The sequence below is a fragment of the Amphibalanus amphitrite genome, unplaced genomic scaffold (genome assembly GCF_019059575.1).
Source record: "Amphibalanus amphitrite isolate SeventyFive unplaced genomic scaffold, NRLGWU_Aamphi_draft 000632F_arrow, whole genome shotgun sequence".
In the NCBI taxonomy this organism is placed as follows: domain Eukaryota; kingdom Metazoa; phylum Arthropoda; class Thecostraca; order Balanomorpha; family Balanidae; genus Amphibalanus; species Amphibalanus amphitrite.
In genome coordinates this window covers 136,594-153,651 of record NW_024882126.1, presented here as the reverse complement: position 1 = coordinate 153,651, position 17,058 = coordinate 136,594, and the positions used below count along the sequence as shown (strand labels likewise).

General features: G+C 51.5%; 1 protein-coding gene across 1 annotated transcript in view; it reads left to right on the top strand.

The window, feature by feature from the left end:
• Positions 1-17,058, top strand: part of LOC122363641 (calcitonin gene-related peptide type 1 receptor-like) — a 45,186-nt gene that overhangs the window by 22,625 nt on the left and 5,503 nt on the right. Inside the window, exons 5-9 of the mRNA XM_043333147.1 lie at positions 825-980; positions 1,519-1,683; positions 4,571-4,745; positions 14,884-15,011; positions 15,461-15,531. Coding sequence (XP_043189082.1) covers positions 825-980; positions 1,519-1,683; positions 4,571-4,745; positions 14,884-15,011; positions 15,461-15,531 — 695 coding nt within the window. The remainder of the gene's footprint in view (positions 1-824; positions 981-1,518; positions 1,684-4,570; positions 4,746-14,883; positions 15,012-15,460; positions 15,532-17,058) is intronic.

Genomic DNA, 17,058 nt, shown 5'->3' with positions numbered 1-17,058 from the left:
CAACACGCTTAGGTATAGTCAGCAGAGGGCAGAGGCTCAGTGATCGTGACATGCCCATTGCCCATTGCCCATTGCCCACACTGAACCGAATTTAACCCTTATGAGGCCGGCGAGTAAACCGGTGCCTCGGTTTAAATTGTTTTCAGAGCATGCGAGCACTGCGCCAGTGCCGGCACGGGTGTAACCGGCTGACTGGCTGACGGACTGACCGTTCCGAGACTCTCCTGTCAGGGGCACCCGGTTGACTGGCCCAAACACCCACCTGTCAGGGGCACCCGGCTGACCGGCCCAAACACCCACCTGTCAGGGGTACCCGGCTGACTGACCCAAACACCCACCTGTCAGGGGTACCCGGCTGACCGGCCCGCAGACGAGTTTATTGTGTTGTCTTCCGAGTTTAGTGTGTTTGTATTGTGTTTGGTGTACCTAACTGACCAGCTAATCGTTTTACAGAGACTCTCGTGAAGGAGTTAACTGACTGACCGTCTGACCGTTCCACATAGGGACCCTCGTGTTTGGTGTATCCGTCTGACCGTCTGAACGTTCCTCACAGAGATCCTCTTGCCGGGTGTATCCGCGTCTGACCGTCTGACCGTTCCCCACAGGGACCCTCAACTTTCTAGGGACCCTCCTGTCGTGTGTATTCGTCTAACCGTCTGACCGCTCCCCACAGGGACCCTCGTGTTTGGTGTATCCGTCTGACCGTCTGACCGTTCCCAAAGGAACCCTCGTGTTTGGTGTATCCGTCTGACCGTCTGACCGTTCCTCACAGGGACCCTCTTGCCGGGTGTATCCGCGTCTGACTGTCTGACCGTTCCCCACAGAGGCCGTCGTGTCGGGTGTTTGCCAAGAAGCAGTGCACGTCGAACGGCACGTGGTGGGCGCCGTCGGCGCAGCACGGCGAGTTCACTGACTACGGCGAGTGCAGCAACATGTGGCGCGGCCTGGTGCGCCAGTACGTCAACATCGGCTGCAACGGGGTCAGTGACGGCAGCCCGCGCCCGCCGCCGGGCAGCGGCTCACCCGGCGCCACCAGTACATACACTCACAGAAACAGACTCAGGGCGTGAATGGCATGGGCAAAGGAAATGGCATGGGATCAGCAATGAGCAAACGTGCAACGGAATTAGCGCCCCGCTCCTTTGTGAAATGTTAACGAACATCTGTGCTAATGCCGACCTCCAAATAACCACAAATCCTTACCAACAGGCCAATGCCTGACCCGTGTCATTGTCCGTGTCCGTATCTGTCTGTCTGTCTGTCGGCAGGTGTCGGTGTGTCTGTCTGTCTGTCTGTCTGTCTGTCTGTCTGTCTGTCTGTCTGCCTGTCTCTGACCAGTGTCTCGGTGTCGGCAGGTGTCGGTGTCTGTCTGTCTGTCTATCTGCCTGTCTGTCTCTGACCAGTGTCTCGGTGTCGGCAGGTATCGGTGTCTCTGTCTCTGACTGGTGTCTCGGTGTCGGCAGGTGTCGGTGTCTCTCTCTCTCTCTCTGTCTCTGACCAGTGTCTCGGTGTCGGCAGGTGTCGGTGCTGGTCCTGCTGCCGGCCGTACTGCTGTCGGTCGCCATCCGCAGCCTCCACCAGGGCCCCCTGCTGCTGCACGGATCCCTGATGGCCGCCCTACTCATCCGATGTATCATGGTCATCGCCACATCAGTGGTGCTCAACATCGCCCAGCTCACCGGGGTAGGTGGGGCTCGCCACTTCACCGGGGAAGGTTGGGCTGGGGGCTCAACATCTCACCGGTCACCGGGGTAGGTGGGGCTCAACATTGTTCAGTCGAGCATCAACTTTCTACAGCTGATTTCTGTAAGTTCCATATAGGATCTTTGCAGAAGCAGTCATGGAAAGAAATTGATGGCTTTTGAAAAAGTCAAGCAGTGCTAAGGCAACGACGTAGATCGCTATAGCATGTAAGAAAGGAGCTGACCTTCCCGATGTAATTGTTTTATTGCCGGGGACTGCAGGACAATCAAATATAGTGCAGAAACTGCCTAACAACTACTATCTTTGATTGGTGTGGTCTCAATATCCAGGACGCATAATTGCATAATTCATGTAAGTGCAATGCGATAAGTCTGCTCGGAGAGAAACAAACTGCTATCTCTTCACCATCTGTTTGGTAAGTTGCGCACATGCGGCTGCCAAGCTTCGACAAGGTGTTTACAAGGTATCTGCATTGTTCCTTTGAGGTGCAACATCAACGCTCGACCGCCGAGAATATCAAGTAACTCCCGGGGCCGCCACTTCCTCCTCCTCGTGCTCCCCGATTCATTCAGCGGCTGCAGCTGAGCCCTACGTGACCTCCAGAATCACGAGGAGGCCTATTTACCGGACCGCCGCCGCGCGGGGCATGCACTGCACAGTCGATGTCGCGTGCTCGCCCGCACTTTGAGGAGGGGTAACCACTACCTCCAGCGCCACTACGGCCCATTGCTGATCAGTGTGTGTGGTGCGTGTGTCCGTGCCACACGTCAGACCTGTCTCCCTCTAAGCCCCTGTCATCGAGAACACAAATCTAATCACGCAACATCTTACCCGTGTGTAAACAGGCGGCCACCGAGCTGGCGGAAAGTGTCTGGGCCTGCTTGTGCTCATTGAGTGGCGGGGTAATCTCGCCCAGTTCTGCCCCCCCGTCTCCCCGTCCCCGGGTCAGTCAATATTGACCTCCGGGGGGCTGTTGAGCTGTAGTGGCGGTCCGTTTGCGGCGATGGAGAAGTGTCCCGGCCGGTGCAATCGGCTCCGATAGCTCGTCAAGGCGGCCGTGAGAGTGCGGTCGTGGCTGTCGAGTGTCCGGATGGGGAAGGCCGCTGAGGGGAGGGGCTCCCACCGAGTGTCCAGGCTGGGGAGGGCCGCGGGGTGGGGGGTGGGGGGGCTGCCGAGTGTCCAGATGGGGAAGGCCGCTGAGGGGAGGGAGGGGCTACTGTCGAGTGTCCACTTCCAGACTGGGGAAGGTCGGGAGCGCTCAGCACTACCGCCTGGAAGACAGAGTTATAGGCTGAACTGAGATTGCGCACCGTGCATTGACGCGGCCGAGCAGCGCTCCTTACTGACTGCTCAGTGATCTGCAGCTTCGGAATGGAGATGGATGTTAGAGACGTCTGAACATTTGTCGGAAGCTTTGTGCATTTTTGCAATAACTCAAAAACGGCGGCGCGCAGCGCCGCCAAACTTTCATCACCTTTTCTTACATCAATTTGACACGTTCCCTGAAAATTTGAGCGAAATCCGTCGGGAAATTGTTGAGAAATTGACGTTTTAGTGACGTCATGTTCGCCATTTTCGCCTCAAAAACGGCAAAATTTCAAACGCTGCTAACATCTTCATTTTTAAAGGAATCAAGACGTAACAAAAAAGGTTATACGTAATTCTACTTTGTCTATCAAATGGCTATCTCGGTTTTTTGAAAATCTTGGATTTTGGCCAAAAGTTTAAAAAAAAAACTGACTTTTTTTGGGAAAATAATTATAAAATCCAAAAATTTGAGTGTATCGAAAAAACCGGAACATGTGTCAGAGATATGGTCTATGTGCACCTAGTTTTGGGTGTAGTTTGGATGGAATCAACGTGAGGTGTTGACCTCGGATCAGATCAAGGTCAGGTCAGATCTCCTCAGGTCACGTAGTTGGTCGAATGAGGTCATATTGCACATCATTTGATTTGGCACGTCTTCCCGAATCCATTGATGACCCTCCCGATTGGCTAGCTCAGTTTGATCGTATCGGGAGTTATTGACGAAAAACTCTTATATGACCTTAGTGACGTCGCAAATGACGTCACTGAAATCACAAATTTATGTGCATGACATAGTTTTAGATCATTCCGAGCGGCGAGCACCAATATAACAGTTCTCATACTTTCCCCATGGACTTATAATGGTGAGGTCACGTGATCGACCTGACCTCAGGTGAGCCTCAGCAAAAATCTGAGACATCATGTACTAGACATTTCATGAAATACCGGATTTCAGCCGATGCTTACGACATGCACAAGATGTGACCTCTGGAGGATACTAGGTCCTGCAAGTTTCATCTCCCTGCGCAAGCTCATCTGGCACTGAGGGCGTTGCAAAAGTTGCGACATTTTAAGACCGTGCAGAGGTTCACCTATGACGTCATTGGTCAGTGACCTGATCTGACTTGAAAATGTGGTTTATGTACGAGATCTGGCTGGAATTAGAAGCTGTGCATGCTAAGTTTCAGCTCCCTTTCGCTGGCGTATTCTGAGCTATCGCAAAAAAACTATATGGGGAGGGGGAACTCTCTCAGCCGGCGCGGGCTAACTCGCTACGCTAATATCGGAACACTGGACAGAGAGCATGTCTCGCTACCCAGAGGTGGGTTCTCAGTGCCACGGTCCTCTCCGGAGACCATGTCAGACAGTCGGGCACTGCCCTGCCGGTGACCTTACCTGTCTGAAGTCATTACTCGACCTGATCTGACCTGTTCTGACTGGGGCGCGGCCCGATCTGACCTGTTGGCGCACCCGACTGACCGGGGCGCGGCCCACTCTGACCTGTTCTGACCGGGGCGCGGCCCGCTCTGACCTGTTGGCGCCCCCGGCTGACCGACAGGCGGCCTCAGACGCAGACGGCGGCCTGGGCTGCCGGCTGCTGCAGGCCTTCTACAAGTACGCCGTGCTCAGCTCGTGGACCTGGATGCTGGCCGTCGGACTGGGACTGCACAACTCGATCGCCCGCCCGTTCGCCAAGCAGTTCAGCGCCTGGGTGTTCTGCACGCTCGGCTGGGGTAAGCTGATCGACCGCGCCACTGTGCGCTCAGCTCGCACAGTGGGCCAGTCATCACACCACGGGGGCAGCCGAGCCCCTCTGGCAGTGTGCACTATGCAAAGGACGGGCGCCGGAGTATACCGATATATCGCTGCTCGGGTGGCTGGCTGGCTCCTGATTAACTCGGTGACAGTTTCAATTTCGCTATCTCTAGCGGAAGAAGTACGACCCCGGGAAATAATTAACCTCCGGAGACGCATGAAGTGGTGCCAGGGAGCGGGCTCGTTTGTCGGTCAAAGGGCGCTGATTCCAGCTGACAGCCGTTCAGACCCGTTCAGTGGGGGAGGGCGGTGAGACAGACATTGCGGCGACGGGAACTGGCCGGGACGGCCATTGGGAGTTACGGCGCGCTCCTAATGGAGTCGCCTCTCAGCCACCTGCACAGTTCGGAGGTGTCGGCGGGAGGCGGCCGGAGGCGGCCGGAACCGGGAGGTGCAGGTGCCGGGAGGTGGTGGGAGGCGGCCGGGCCGGCCCGGAAGGTGGGTGGCGGGAGGCGGCCGGGGCCGGGAGGTGGGTGGCGGGAGGCGGCCGGGGCCGGGAGGCGGGAGGTGGGAGGCGGGAGGTGGCGGGTGGTGGGAGGCGGGAGGTGGGAGGCGGGTAGTGGGAGGAGATGAGAGGTCGCAGTAGGCGGGAGGCGGTAGGAGGTGGCGGCAGGAGGGGCGGTAGCTGGGAGGCGGGTGGCGACAGGACTCTCCAGACGGTGATCCGGTCAGTTATATTATCTATTCCGTCAGTCTGTCTTAGAACTTTATCGGTTGCAGGTTGTTATTTTAGTTTGTTCGGCTGATGTCATAGTTTTTATTGGTTCTGTCATTTCGTATCACTTTTTAACCCGTTATATTACTTTGTCCAAATACGTGTAGGACGAACTTTGCCATTCAATAGATCTCGCTTGATATCTATGACAACAGTCGCTGGCAGGCCAAATGCACCTTCTGCGTTGCGTTGAAAAAAGGTAGCAAACGAAAAGTTATGGCGATAAATCACCAAGATTCAGTTCTAAATTTTGAAAAATATATAATATTTTTTTTTTAAATCGAGATTACCCAGCTGATTTTACAGACTACCAGCAGCCTTAAAACATTTACGGCATGTGTTTATATCTGTTCTGTTAGTCTTTATGCTATTATCTATCTAATACTTCAATCATATGCCATTCTTGCCAAAACTTTAAAATCATGCTACACTATAGTGTAGGTTCTATAGAACCTCGATATCTAAAAATTGCTTGACTGATTTTGAGGAATTTTGTCTCAATAGTCAATATACTTCCATCAGTTCGAAACAAGTATTCAGAATTTGGCGTACCTACGGCTCGCCGTTTTTAGCTATAGCGTAGTGAAAATTTGGGAACGTTCTTGCCCCCCCCCCCCCTGCAAATCGCTGGCTAATATGCAACTTGCAAGTACTTACACCTACGATAAATATTTTCGTTTTTCAATGGCGCAAGAAAATTACGTAATCTGTATGCCATTGTTTAGCATGTAAGATTAATATCCATGCTTTTTGGGAAGGTTTTTAGTAGATATGCGCCAGTGCCTGACCTCTGGTACTGGCCTCTGGTACGTGACGAGAGGTATCTCGTCACTCGAACGATACACGATTACCGATTACCGTGTTGCCGACATAGCGTGACAAGGACAACTAACAACAGTCGGCTAGCCTGTGATCGCTTGCAAATGACCCGGCTCTGATACCTACATAAGCCTCACATTATGCGCACTTTGTGCATGAATAGCCACAGCAGTGACGTAAATGAAAGGCCGCCCTGTGTATGACGCTCCGCTCAGAAGGGTCAATGGGAATGAGCGGGAACAGGCTATCAACAACTGATCTCAGCACAGCTATACATAGGCGCTTGTATAGGCGAGGTATCGGAAAACTGAGTCTGGAAGAGTCAGAAAAATGAGAAAAATTGTGGCTGACGCAGCGGTTTGTGTTTGTTAGGGGCTGACGTGGTGGTACACAAACGAGCTGTTCTGCTCCGGCCGGAGCGCCGGTGTCGGCCTGCCCGGCGGTCCCCGCTGGGGCTGGCACTCCCCACCAGCAGTGCTCGCCACGAGCCACAACAGCCCAGCCCAGTCCATACACCGGCAGTGTTCGCCCAGTCCCTACACCAGCAGTGCTCGCCACGAGCCACAACAGCCCAGCCCAGTCCCTACACCAGCAGTGCTCGCCACGAGCCACAACAGCCCAGCCCAGTCCCTACACCAGCAGTGCTCGCCACGAGCCACAACACCCCAGCCCAGTCCGGCTCAGCAGTGTTCGCCCAGTCCCTACACCAGCAGTGTTGGCCACGAACCACAACACCCCAGCCCAGTCCCTCCACCAGCAGTGTTCGCCACGAGCCACAACACCCCAGCCCAGTCCGGCCCAGCAGTGTTCTCCCAGTCCCTACCAGCAGTGTTCGCCCAGTCCCTACACCCCAGCCCAGTCCATACACCAGCAGTGTCCGCCCAGTCCCTACACCAGCAGTGTTGGCCACGAACCACAACACCCCGGCCCAGTCCCTACACCAGCACTCAGCAGTGTTCGCCCAGTCCCTACACCCCAGCCCAGTCCGGCTTAGACCCAGGGGGTAACCGACCGGTGCAGCCCGTAACCGTTCATGGTAAGAATGCCACGGCCCAGCCCGGCCCAGCCCGTCAAAAAAAAAAAAAAATCCATGATCTAGAATAGTTATGTTCCTTTTTTGTCCTAGCTGCGACCCTTTGAGTCCATTTTAAAGTTCTGACCAGGCCCGTTCATAGCCCGTTGATTCCTCATATGTGAGGGAAAAGCCCAGCCCGCAGTCCAGCTCAGCCCTTGGCCTGTTAGGCTGGCGCGACCCATGGCGAACACTGTCCACCGGTGACCGGACAGCCCCAGGTGAGGTCGGTCCGCCCCCCCCCCCCACCGGCCAGCCCCAGGTGGGGTCGGTCCCCCTCACACTCTGCCCAGGTGCTGTTGATCGCGAGCTCAGACCCGCCAGGTGCTCCACGTCCCGTGTACATACTCGTGTACTTATCCCACAATGCTGCCAAAGCGACATGCTGACACAAATCAATTATGAGCATTGGTATTTTCTACCCGTTGTTCAAATGAGGTCACCGTGTTTTACTCAATCGCTTATTTGTAATGAAGTAATTTATTTATTATGATCTTGGATAGCGTCACGCGTCAGATATGTTCACACGGCCAGTCACCGAGTCTGTTTGGCCGTCCCCGTGTAGCGCCGTGGATTACCGCGGGGCGGGGTTGGTGGGGAAGGGGTGGCAGGGAGCCGGGACGGCGGCAGAGGGGGAGCCGGGCTGGCAGGAGAGGTATCGAGGTCCGTCTCCATCGGCGTTCCCGGGGAACTGACCGGGGTCGCTCCAGTCTCCCCGCGGCCTGCAGAGACGTCCAACAGCCCTGCCGGTCCTTCTGAACGGACCGGCCGGGTCTCCCAAACAGCCCTGTCGGTCCTTCTGAACGGACCGGCCAGGTCTTCCAAACAGCCCGGACGCAACTCCTCAACAGACCCCGGGCCGCTCGATAAAACCCAGTCGGACCGGGCCCCCAAACGAACCAGCAGAGTCTGGTCTCCTGAACAGAGACCCCTGGCCTCTCAAACGGACCGACCATTCCCCACAAACAGTCTGGGCGGTACTTACATACTCCCAAGCGGACGCCGGCCTCCTGTTCAAACCCAGCTGGTCGCCGAGCACCCTCGGTCCGCCCACCACGGCGCGGCGGCGGCCCGGAGCCGACGTCATCACGTCACTGCGTCACCATGATCAGCGTGAATCGCGGCAGGGACGGCAGCCCGGCCGCGAGACGGTCCAGGCATCAGACCGCCGCGCCGCGAGCACGGCTGGCCGGAAAGTCACGACGTGACTGTCTTATTAAGCAGGCACTTACGGAAGCCTTAAACAAACTCGATTCGCATAATTAACGTGTGGGCTTTACTGCGCAGTACATGAAGCGCTATAAACGATTTTGTTCATACTCGGATTTTTTTTATATATAATTCTTTCACGGATTTTATAAAGACCCAATAAAAGCTATGCTAATTGCGGAGTTTATCTCTCTTGCATTTAATAATCGTTTCATCATATCTTGATATAGTAATTAACAAGTTTCATTTACAGAGAGCGAGCAATAAGCATTTTAGATATATTTAATTCAAACGCTGTTAGTTTTCGATAATGCACTAATTAATAAATAAAGTCTTAACCAGCTTATTTGACAGATCATCAACGAGAGCGATGCGTTAGCCTTTGGTCGTACCTATAGAATTCATATTAAATCGGCAAACGTAGGAGGTTATGTCGGACTCCAGCTGTTCGGTCCCTGATTGAGCTAGGAGTTCGTGGAGGAAGAACTGGCTGGTCGTAACCTAACCTTTTTACGCCCAATTAGGCGGCAGTGCACACATTTCAGTAATAGTGCAGATGATTTCAACAGTAGTTACGGCGTAGTCTATGGCGAACTGTGAAAATCGGTTGCACTATTACTGAGCTGTGTGCGCTATGCCTATATTTGGTCGTAAACAGGTTTACTTAGATAAAGCCGATGGTATCCCCCTTTAGAAGGTTTCAACTTTATACATTGACCTTTCTGGTAGGGGAAAGGGACTATATCCCACCTTCTAAAATGTTGTTAAAACCAGTTAAATTGTGCCCGACTTTATAGATTGGATGACCAGGAACACGGTTCTGGCATTTATTTTTCATTAAACATCTTAGGCTTCCCATATTCCAAACACAAACTTTCAAATATGTGACGTCACAGCCCAAAATTACCTCCTTCCCCAGGCCACATTACTGTCATAAAGCTGATTGTTTTTACTCTGTAGGCACCACAACAAAGTTCAGACCAAGTTTTAAGCGATTTTTCAACGAACAAACCCATTTAAATCAGAATGACTAAACGAGGTGACGTCACACTAACGGTCGCTCCATGTTGAAGATAGGGCCTTGTACAAGGCCCATTTTCAAATGAAGGGAACGAATTTCTTCAACACCAAGAGGCCGCGGGGGTTGCAACCTAGATAGATAGTGGTTTCTGAACCTCGCCGCAAACTTGGCTATCTCAACTCAAACCCCATGTTAAAGGTGGGATAGTCCCTTTAATGACCGAAGTGTACAAAAAAAAAAAAACAGATGAGTCTAACGCTCTGGAAAGGAGGCTTTTTTAAAGTAATTGTCTCATTCGAAAATGATGTATTTGTGCATGTGCGGTAGGCCGGTTCAGCTCAGGTTCCTTTAGCCTCAGGCTCAGGACCGGTATTGTTTAGGTGGTGGAGGTTGCAGTGGTGGTAATGAACCTCCCGACGGGGATGACCTGCCGTTGGTAGGAGCAGGACTGGAGTCGGCTGACTGAGACGGACCGCGACCGGCTTTGATGGGGACGTTAAAATGACTATCCCACCTTAACCCTCGCCCCGTTGGGGGGGGGGGCATTTTGCCCCCCCCCTGTGGTTTTTCCTGAATAGCAAGAAAACGGCGGCGCTGCGCGCCGCCAAATTTTCAGTACCCTCCCGGGCATCAATTTGACACCTTCACACCAAATTTCAAGTCTTAGGTCATCTTAGGTCAGGAGTTATTGAGGTCAAACTGAGGTCATGTTCGAGCAAAAATGAGCAAAAAACATGCAATCTTGAAACGCTCACTAAATTTACAGTTACCAAGCAATTTCAAAGTTCTTTATATGGTCTAGTAGACAAAAAGCGGCGCTACAAAACTGCTATCTCGGATTTTCAAAATGTTGGGTTTTTGACCCCCAAAAATTTAAAAAATTGATTTTTTTTAGAAAAAAAAATCCAAAAAAATTTCCGAATTTCGAAAAAAACGGAATATGTATGATAGACCCTGTGCTCTTCTATATACATACCAAATTTCATATCGATATCTCGTTTTTTGGCCAAGTTATAGCGAAAAAACTGTTCAAAAATGATGACGTCAAATTTTTGAGCTCAATTTTTAGCGATTCTAGACCACGTAGGGCAAAACAAAGACCACCATTAAACTCCCCGTGACGAGCTGCATCGAATCGATACCCATTTTATGCAAAAATATCAACTTTGAAATTTGGCCTAATTTGACCTGACCTTGACCTGAACCTTGACCTGACCTTGACCTGACCTTGACCTGACCTTGACCTGACCTTGACCAAAACGTGGCCTAAGCTGGCCCAAAAGTCTGCCTGACCCATATAATCGCATTTGTCATGTAAAATGGACTATAAAACATGTATCACACGACACTTTCATATTGTGACCCCCCCTAGTGACCTGACCCCTGTGACCTGACCTGGTATCAGTGACCTCAAATAGCAAAATATGTGTTTGAAGAACATTTCCCCATCGATGATTTTCAATGAAATGCATTTTACTCGATTTTACAACGCATTTCTTGAAATGCCTGTAAACGGTGAAAATTCGACCTTTGACCTGACCTGTGACGTCATCGGTTTGACCTAGGTCAATAAAATTGGGTTAAAAGGTAGTTCCCTGATAGGGCTATCCAACACCGTTTGCCGCTTGTCGCTAGGTTGCGTGGTTCTCGAGATCTTGGTGGAGGCCAAAATGCCCCCCAAGGGGGCGCGTTGCTCGGCAGAGCCCAACGGGGCGCGGGTTAACCCTCGCCGGCACAGGGGGGGGGGGGGGTGATGGAACCCCCCGTAAGGTTTTCGCAAATAACTCGCGTAAAAAAATAACTCGCGTAAAAGGCGGCTGATCGCGACGAAACGTTCAGTGATCAATTTTATCAATTTTATCAATTCGCATTGATCAATTTTACACCTACCCTGAAAATTTCATGACACTGACCCAAATGACCTTTGTCTGTGATCTTGTTTCCGAGACCATGTTTGGCCGGACTGCGATTCGGCGGATGTCGGCTCGCATTAGCCGCGCGTTGGCAAGCTTATCATGGTTTCAAACGTTAAAAAATGTGATTTGATGTTGCTCCCATGCATAAGGGTGGAGGTCAAGGTCACCTGAAGGTCAGGTCAGGTCACTGACCTTTGGTGACCTCGGTTCACTTTTTCGAGTTTTACATGTTTCTAGGCTAGTTTTTTTTTTTTTTAGCTGAATTCGAATTTAGCAACCATTTGAACATTTAAGAAGTACAAGTTTTGGTGTCTTCGCATGTTACGAAGTTGTCGGAGGCAGTTGACACGTACTACGAATACCCGTCACGACCCCTACTGGTTGACCTGACCTGACCTGACCCGACCTGGTTTAACTGCTTAAAGACATCCTCTGTGATCAAAACTAGCACGACATTCGTGAGCAGCACCCCGAAAACCCCACAGCAGTCACAATTTACGACTTTCTAACAGGTCACGATTTTTCCGACTTTAGGGTCATTGACCTGACCTGGAAGGTCAACTAATGACCTAGGACCTTACAATTGGATATCATCGGCTTCTTCTCGTGACGGGCAACACGCTCGTTTTTTTCCGCGAAGCTCTAACTAGATCAGGGGCTAAACGCGGGGGAGTCGTACCCCCCCCCCCCCCCTTGTGCCGTCAAAGGACGCAAAATGGCCTGTGCCGGCGAGGGTTAAAATTAGTTTCGAGTTGATATAGCCAAATTGGGGTCCCTGGCTTGCAGTTACCGGTTTAGGCACTCACAACATCGAGAACTGCTTTAATTCGGAGATATTTAATTTCTAACTTGCAGTTTTCAGATTCTAAGGGACTAATGCATTTGAATGCCCCCTTAGCATTTGTGGCGTCAGCGGAGGCCGGAGACCTAACAATTTTTGAATCTTATACTAAAACCATAGGTAAAACGTGGTGGTATATAGTGCTTTGCGCACAACATGTTCCGCACTTTTAGGATGTCAAAACTCAAATTATTGCTTCCAAACGACATCGTAGGGACAGCAGAGGTCCCAAAAAGTAAACAAAAGTAAAAGTCTAAGAAATTTGAAAATATATCCTGTATAATATATTTTGAAAACCAGTGAATATTTTCTGGTGAAATTTGGTAGACATTCATTTTTTATCTTTCTGAACCATGGGACATCACTTTTACGAGTATGCCAATTCATTGACTTTTTTTTAAGGTGGGAGGGTCCCTTTAAGCTTCGGCATCCTAATCCTCCCGATACCTGGAATTTTCCGACCAGACGGTAGGGGTCGGAGCCTGCGCAATACACTCAGCTTAGCGTGGGTTCCAGGTCTGTCAACCTATACAATCGAATTCGTGAGCTAAATCTGTATATAAAAAGATGAAGGGTCCATGGATAACTTAGGTCAGGATAGCATAACTTTCAGGATCGGTGAAATGCTAATGGCAACGAAGATGCTGACATGTTCGTCCCAATGGGACATTTTTATGCCATCTACATTAAGAGGAAAAAAACAGCTGTCAAGCCAATCCAAACTCCCTTTAATGTTTGGTGGTTTCACTGGATTCACGTCTGTGTACTTTCGTTGATACGAACGCTAGACATCAGATCGAGGAATAATGCTCTTGAATGGCTCGCCCAAGCATGAAATTGTAAAAGACCTTTCAATTTTAGCAATGTCAGATCATCAGGACTAAATCTCATCTAAATTGGTTGATCAATTAGATGAATACAGCGTCAATGTCCGCTCCTCCGCTGCGTTTCACTGTATAAAGCTATGGCATTTATAGCGAGGTGCAGCATGGTCCAAACTCCGAACTTATCAGAGGTCTAGGCAGCTTCAAAGCAGTGCTCCATCCAAACCCATTATCCAGTTCACAGACCCGTAGCGCTGTGAACACTGGCGGGCGTGCCTAGTACCCCAGATTGCGAGCTCAGTCGATCTGGGGACCGACGGCGGGCCGCCGACTGGTCCGCTGTGGCAGAGTCGCCGGTAAATACACGGCTGGAGAGGTGCCCATCCGATACCGCCGGAACACCGTATGCAGATGGGCAGCCTCCCGCCGCCGCGCCGGCCGCGCTCGCCGCTCACACCCCCAGCCGACCCGGCGACCGCTAATGACTCCCCCATTATTATGCAGCGGTAAAGAAGGCGCTCCGAAGGGCGGGCAAGGCCCAACGTCTCCCACCAGCTATCGTGCCCTTCGAGAGAATGTTTTCGCTGCCGACGCGTCTGTTGAATGGGCCAGAGAACTGCTACACCTGACAATATTGTTGCTGCAGCTAATCATGGTGGCTCCATTCCCATCGTAAACAGGCGATATGTGTGGTCAGTCACGATGTGTTTTGTCTTCCCTCACAGACAGATTTCCCTCCAAAAAGCTGAGCCGAAATCGGGTCTTTGTCCCTCGTTTGATCAATAATGCTCTGCTGCGCGTTAGCACGGAAAGAAAAACTGCAAATGGAACCTAAGGCGGGCTAGATTTGATTTGCTCTGGTCCATTATAGTCGCAGACGCAGGATCTGCTGCTGTGCTGTGAGTGACCCTAGGTTCCGGACCAAACAGACTCGGGGCTGCCGCATGTTCGGGTCTCGGACCATTTAGACCTGTCTGCCGTTGTGATCTTAAGGACCACAGAACTATGAGACCCGTCTGTCGCGGTGTTCTGCCCCCGGATCAAGTGGGCCATTGTGTTCTGACCCGGAATGATGCACCGGTCGACCCTGTGTTCTGACCCCGGAGTGATGTATCGGTCCGCTGTGCTCTGACCCCGGAGTGCTGTACCGGTCGGCCCTGTGTTCTGACCGGAGTGATGTACCGGTCCGCTGTGCCCTGACCACGGAGTGCTGTACCGGTCCGCTGTGCCCTGACCCCTGACCCCGGAGTGATGTACCGGTCCGCTGTGCCCTGACCCCGGAGTGCTGTACCGGTCCGCTGTGCTCTGAGTGATGTACCGGTCCGCTGTGCTCTGACCCCGGAGTGATGTACCGGTCCGCTGTGTTCTGACCCCGGAGTGATGTGCCGGACGCCGGTCAGCTGTGCCCTGACCCCGGAGTGATGTACCGGTCCGCTGTGCCCTGACCCCGGAGTGATGTACCGGTCCGCTGTGCTCTGACCCCGGAGTGATGTACCGGTCCGCTGTGCTCTGACCCCGGAGTGATGTACCGGTCCGCTGTGCTCTGACCCCGGAGTGATGTACCGGTCCGCTGTGTCCGCTGTCCTACCGGTGTCATACCGGTCCGCTGTCTGACTCGGCCGGCTACTCTCCGCCGCAGGCGTGCCAGTGCTGTTTGTCGCCGGCTGGGCCGCGGCCAAAGTCGTGCTCGAGAACGAACTCTGCTGGATGCTCAACGTTCACAACCTGGTCTGGATCCTGGACGCGCCCAAACTCGCCTGCTTCTTCGTGAGTCACCGGGATCGCTGTAGCGTGGCTCGCTAGTGCGTGCGCGCCGGGTCAGTGTTGAGTTCTGGAAAACATCTTGAATGAAACTTGCTGAAAACAAGCTGAGTTGTAAAAATGTGCCGGTATTATTACGAAGTAATAGAAAAATCAAACCGTTGAGTTCGGCGACTGTGTACTGCAACTACGTATAAATAACTAAATACATATTGATACCATTATGTTACCAGGTAGGTACCCTAACCTGATCTCCCTCAGAACGTTCACAGTGCAGCATTAATGCACCTGTAAATTTAGGTTTTACGATATAAGTATCGCATACCAAGCTGAGTATTTTCGTTGGCCTATTTATTGTTATAACACAGATCTCAAGCCGTCTTTGTAATGTTTAACTCCAGTCCATTAGTTACGCAGAAAGACGGTCGTTTAAGAAACTCTGTCTTCTTCCACAGATAAACCTAGGATTTATGATAAACGTTTTACGCATACTCAACACCAAGCTGGAATCTTCCGAGGCCAGAAGGTGAGTGCCGGGAGTGGGCCTTCGGGCGGGCACGGGCACCGAGCTTTGCATTATCGCCGCTAGATGGCTGTCGCGCCGGGCGCCTGACGGCAGACTGCGCCGCACGGCTCAGACAGCAGGAACCGCCGCGCCCGCCACACCCGTCTGCGTGCTGCACATCGAATAGCTCTTCCCTTACCTCGCAACACAAAATGTTATTTCTAATATAACAACCGAAATCATTTTTGTCGATAACTGAGGCCCTGGTCACACAACTGAAGTCCTTCCGAAAGGCGGTATTTTTATTGCCTATAGGCAGTAGCAAATAATATATGGTAGTAAGACGAAATGCATAGGCGCGGGAATCCGGGGGAGGGGGCAATGGGGGCAGTCTGCCCCCCAACTCTGGGGCCGTGGGGGCAGTGCCCCACAACTTTGAGACGGAATACTGCACTTTTTGCAAATGTTTTCTTTTTTGTTGAAAAAGCCAAGAGAAGAGGGATGAAAAATAGGTAAGTGACCTAAAACCGGTGAGACAACTAGATTTGGGGTACCCTATGCTGATCTCTATTATGGTGCCCCCCCAGTCCAAAAGTAGTTCCCGCGCCCCTGCAAAAATGCGACCCTAAATGCATTCCATCTACATCAGTCGTCAACCATTCATCAGCCCTAGAAGAAGGTACGCTGACGTGTAGAAAGACCAAAAAGTAAGGTTATGATTTATAATTCAAATATCTTGATAAGTAGGAATCCGAATGACTACAAATTTGAGCACGTGCAGGGTACATTCATAAAATTGTTTTCTTGCAAACTTGAAACATTTTGATGATGACTGCACCAAGCAGTAGGCAGAAAACTGAACAGGTCGAATTTCAAATTTATGAGAGGGTCTGTCGTTCGAAAAAACGTAAATACCGCTCAGTTTTCGGCCAGCCCGCCCTATCTCTGAAGTCATTCATAGTTTCGTCGCAGCCGGCAAAACGCCAGAAAAAGTGTAATGTGCGCACAGGGCATGTATACTTGGTCACCTGTCCTTCGATGTCCTGACGACAGCGGGAATTCGATGACGATAAACCAAGGGAGGTGGTAAAGGGTCCTCCATAGTGGTTCTTCCGCTCGCCACAGCACAGCTGTGCCGACACCAAGACCGTGTATTGTCTCCGAGAGTGGATGTGAGATCGGTTATTTTCAGAGGGCACCGCCATTGTACGGCCTCCGCGGTCACCTGACTAAACGCCTCCATATTTTGTCCTCCGGGTACACATCGGAGGGGTTGTCTTTGAGGATAACCCAGAGAGCCAAGAAGAGCTAATGGATGAGCCGTTCGAGCAAACATAAGCGGCATCTCACCAGAGAATGGCTCCAGAATGGCGGAGGAAGTCAACCGCATATTCATGCACGCGACCCGAAATTGTAGCCATGCAGAAAGCAGTAAATATGGGGCTACGAACCAATATATTGACTCATATTTCTAACACAACACAATTTTATAGAATGTCCTTACATATATCTTTTTTATTTCCATCCATCACATATTTTCGGAGATGT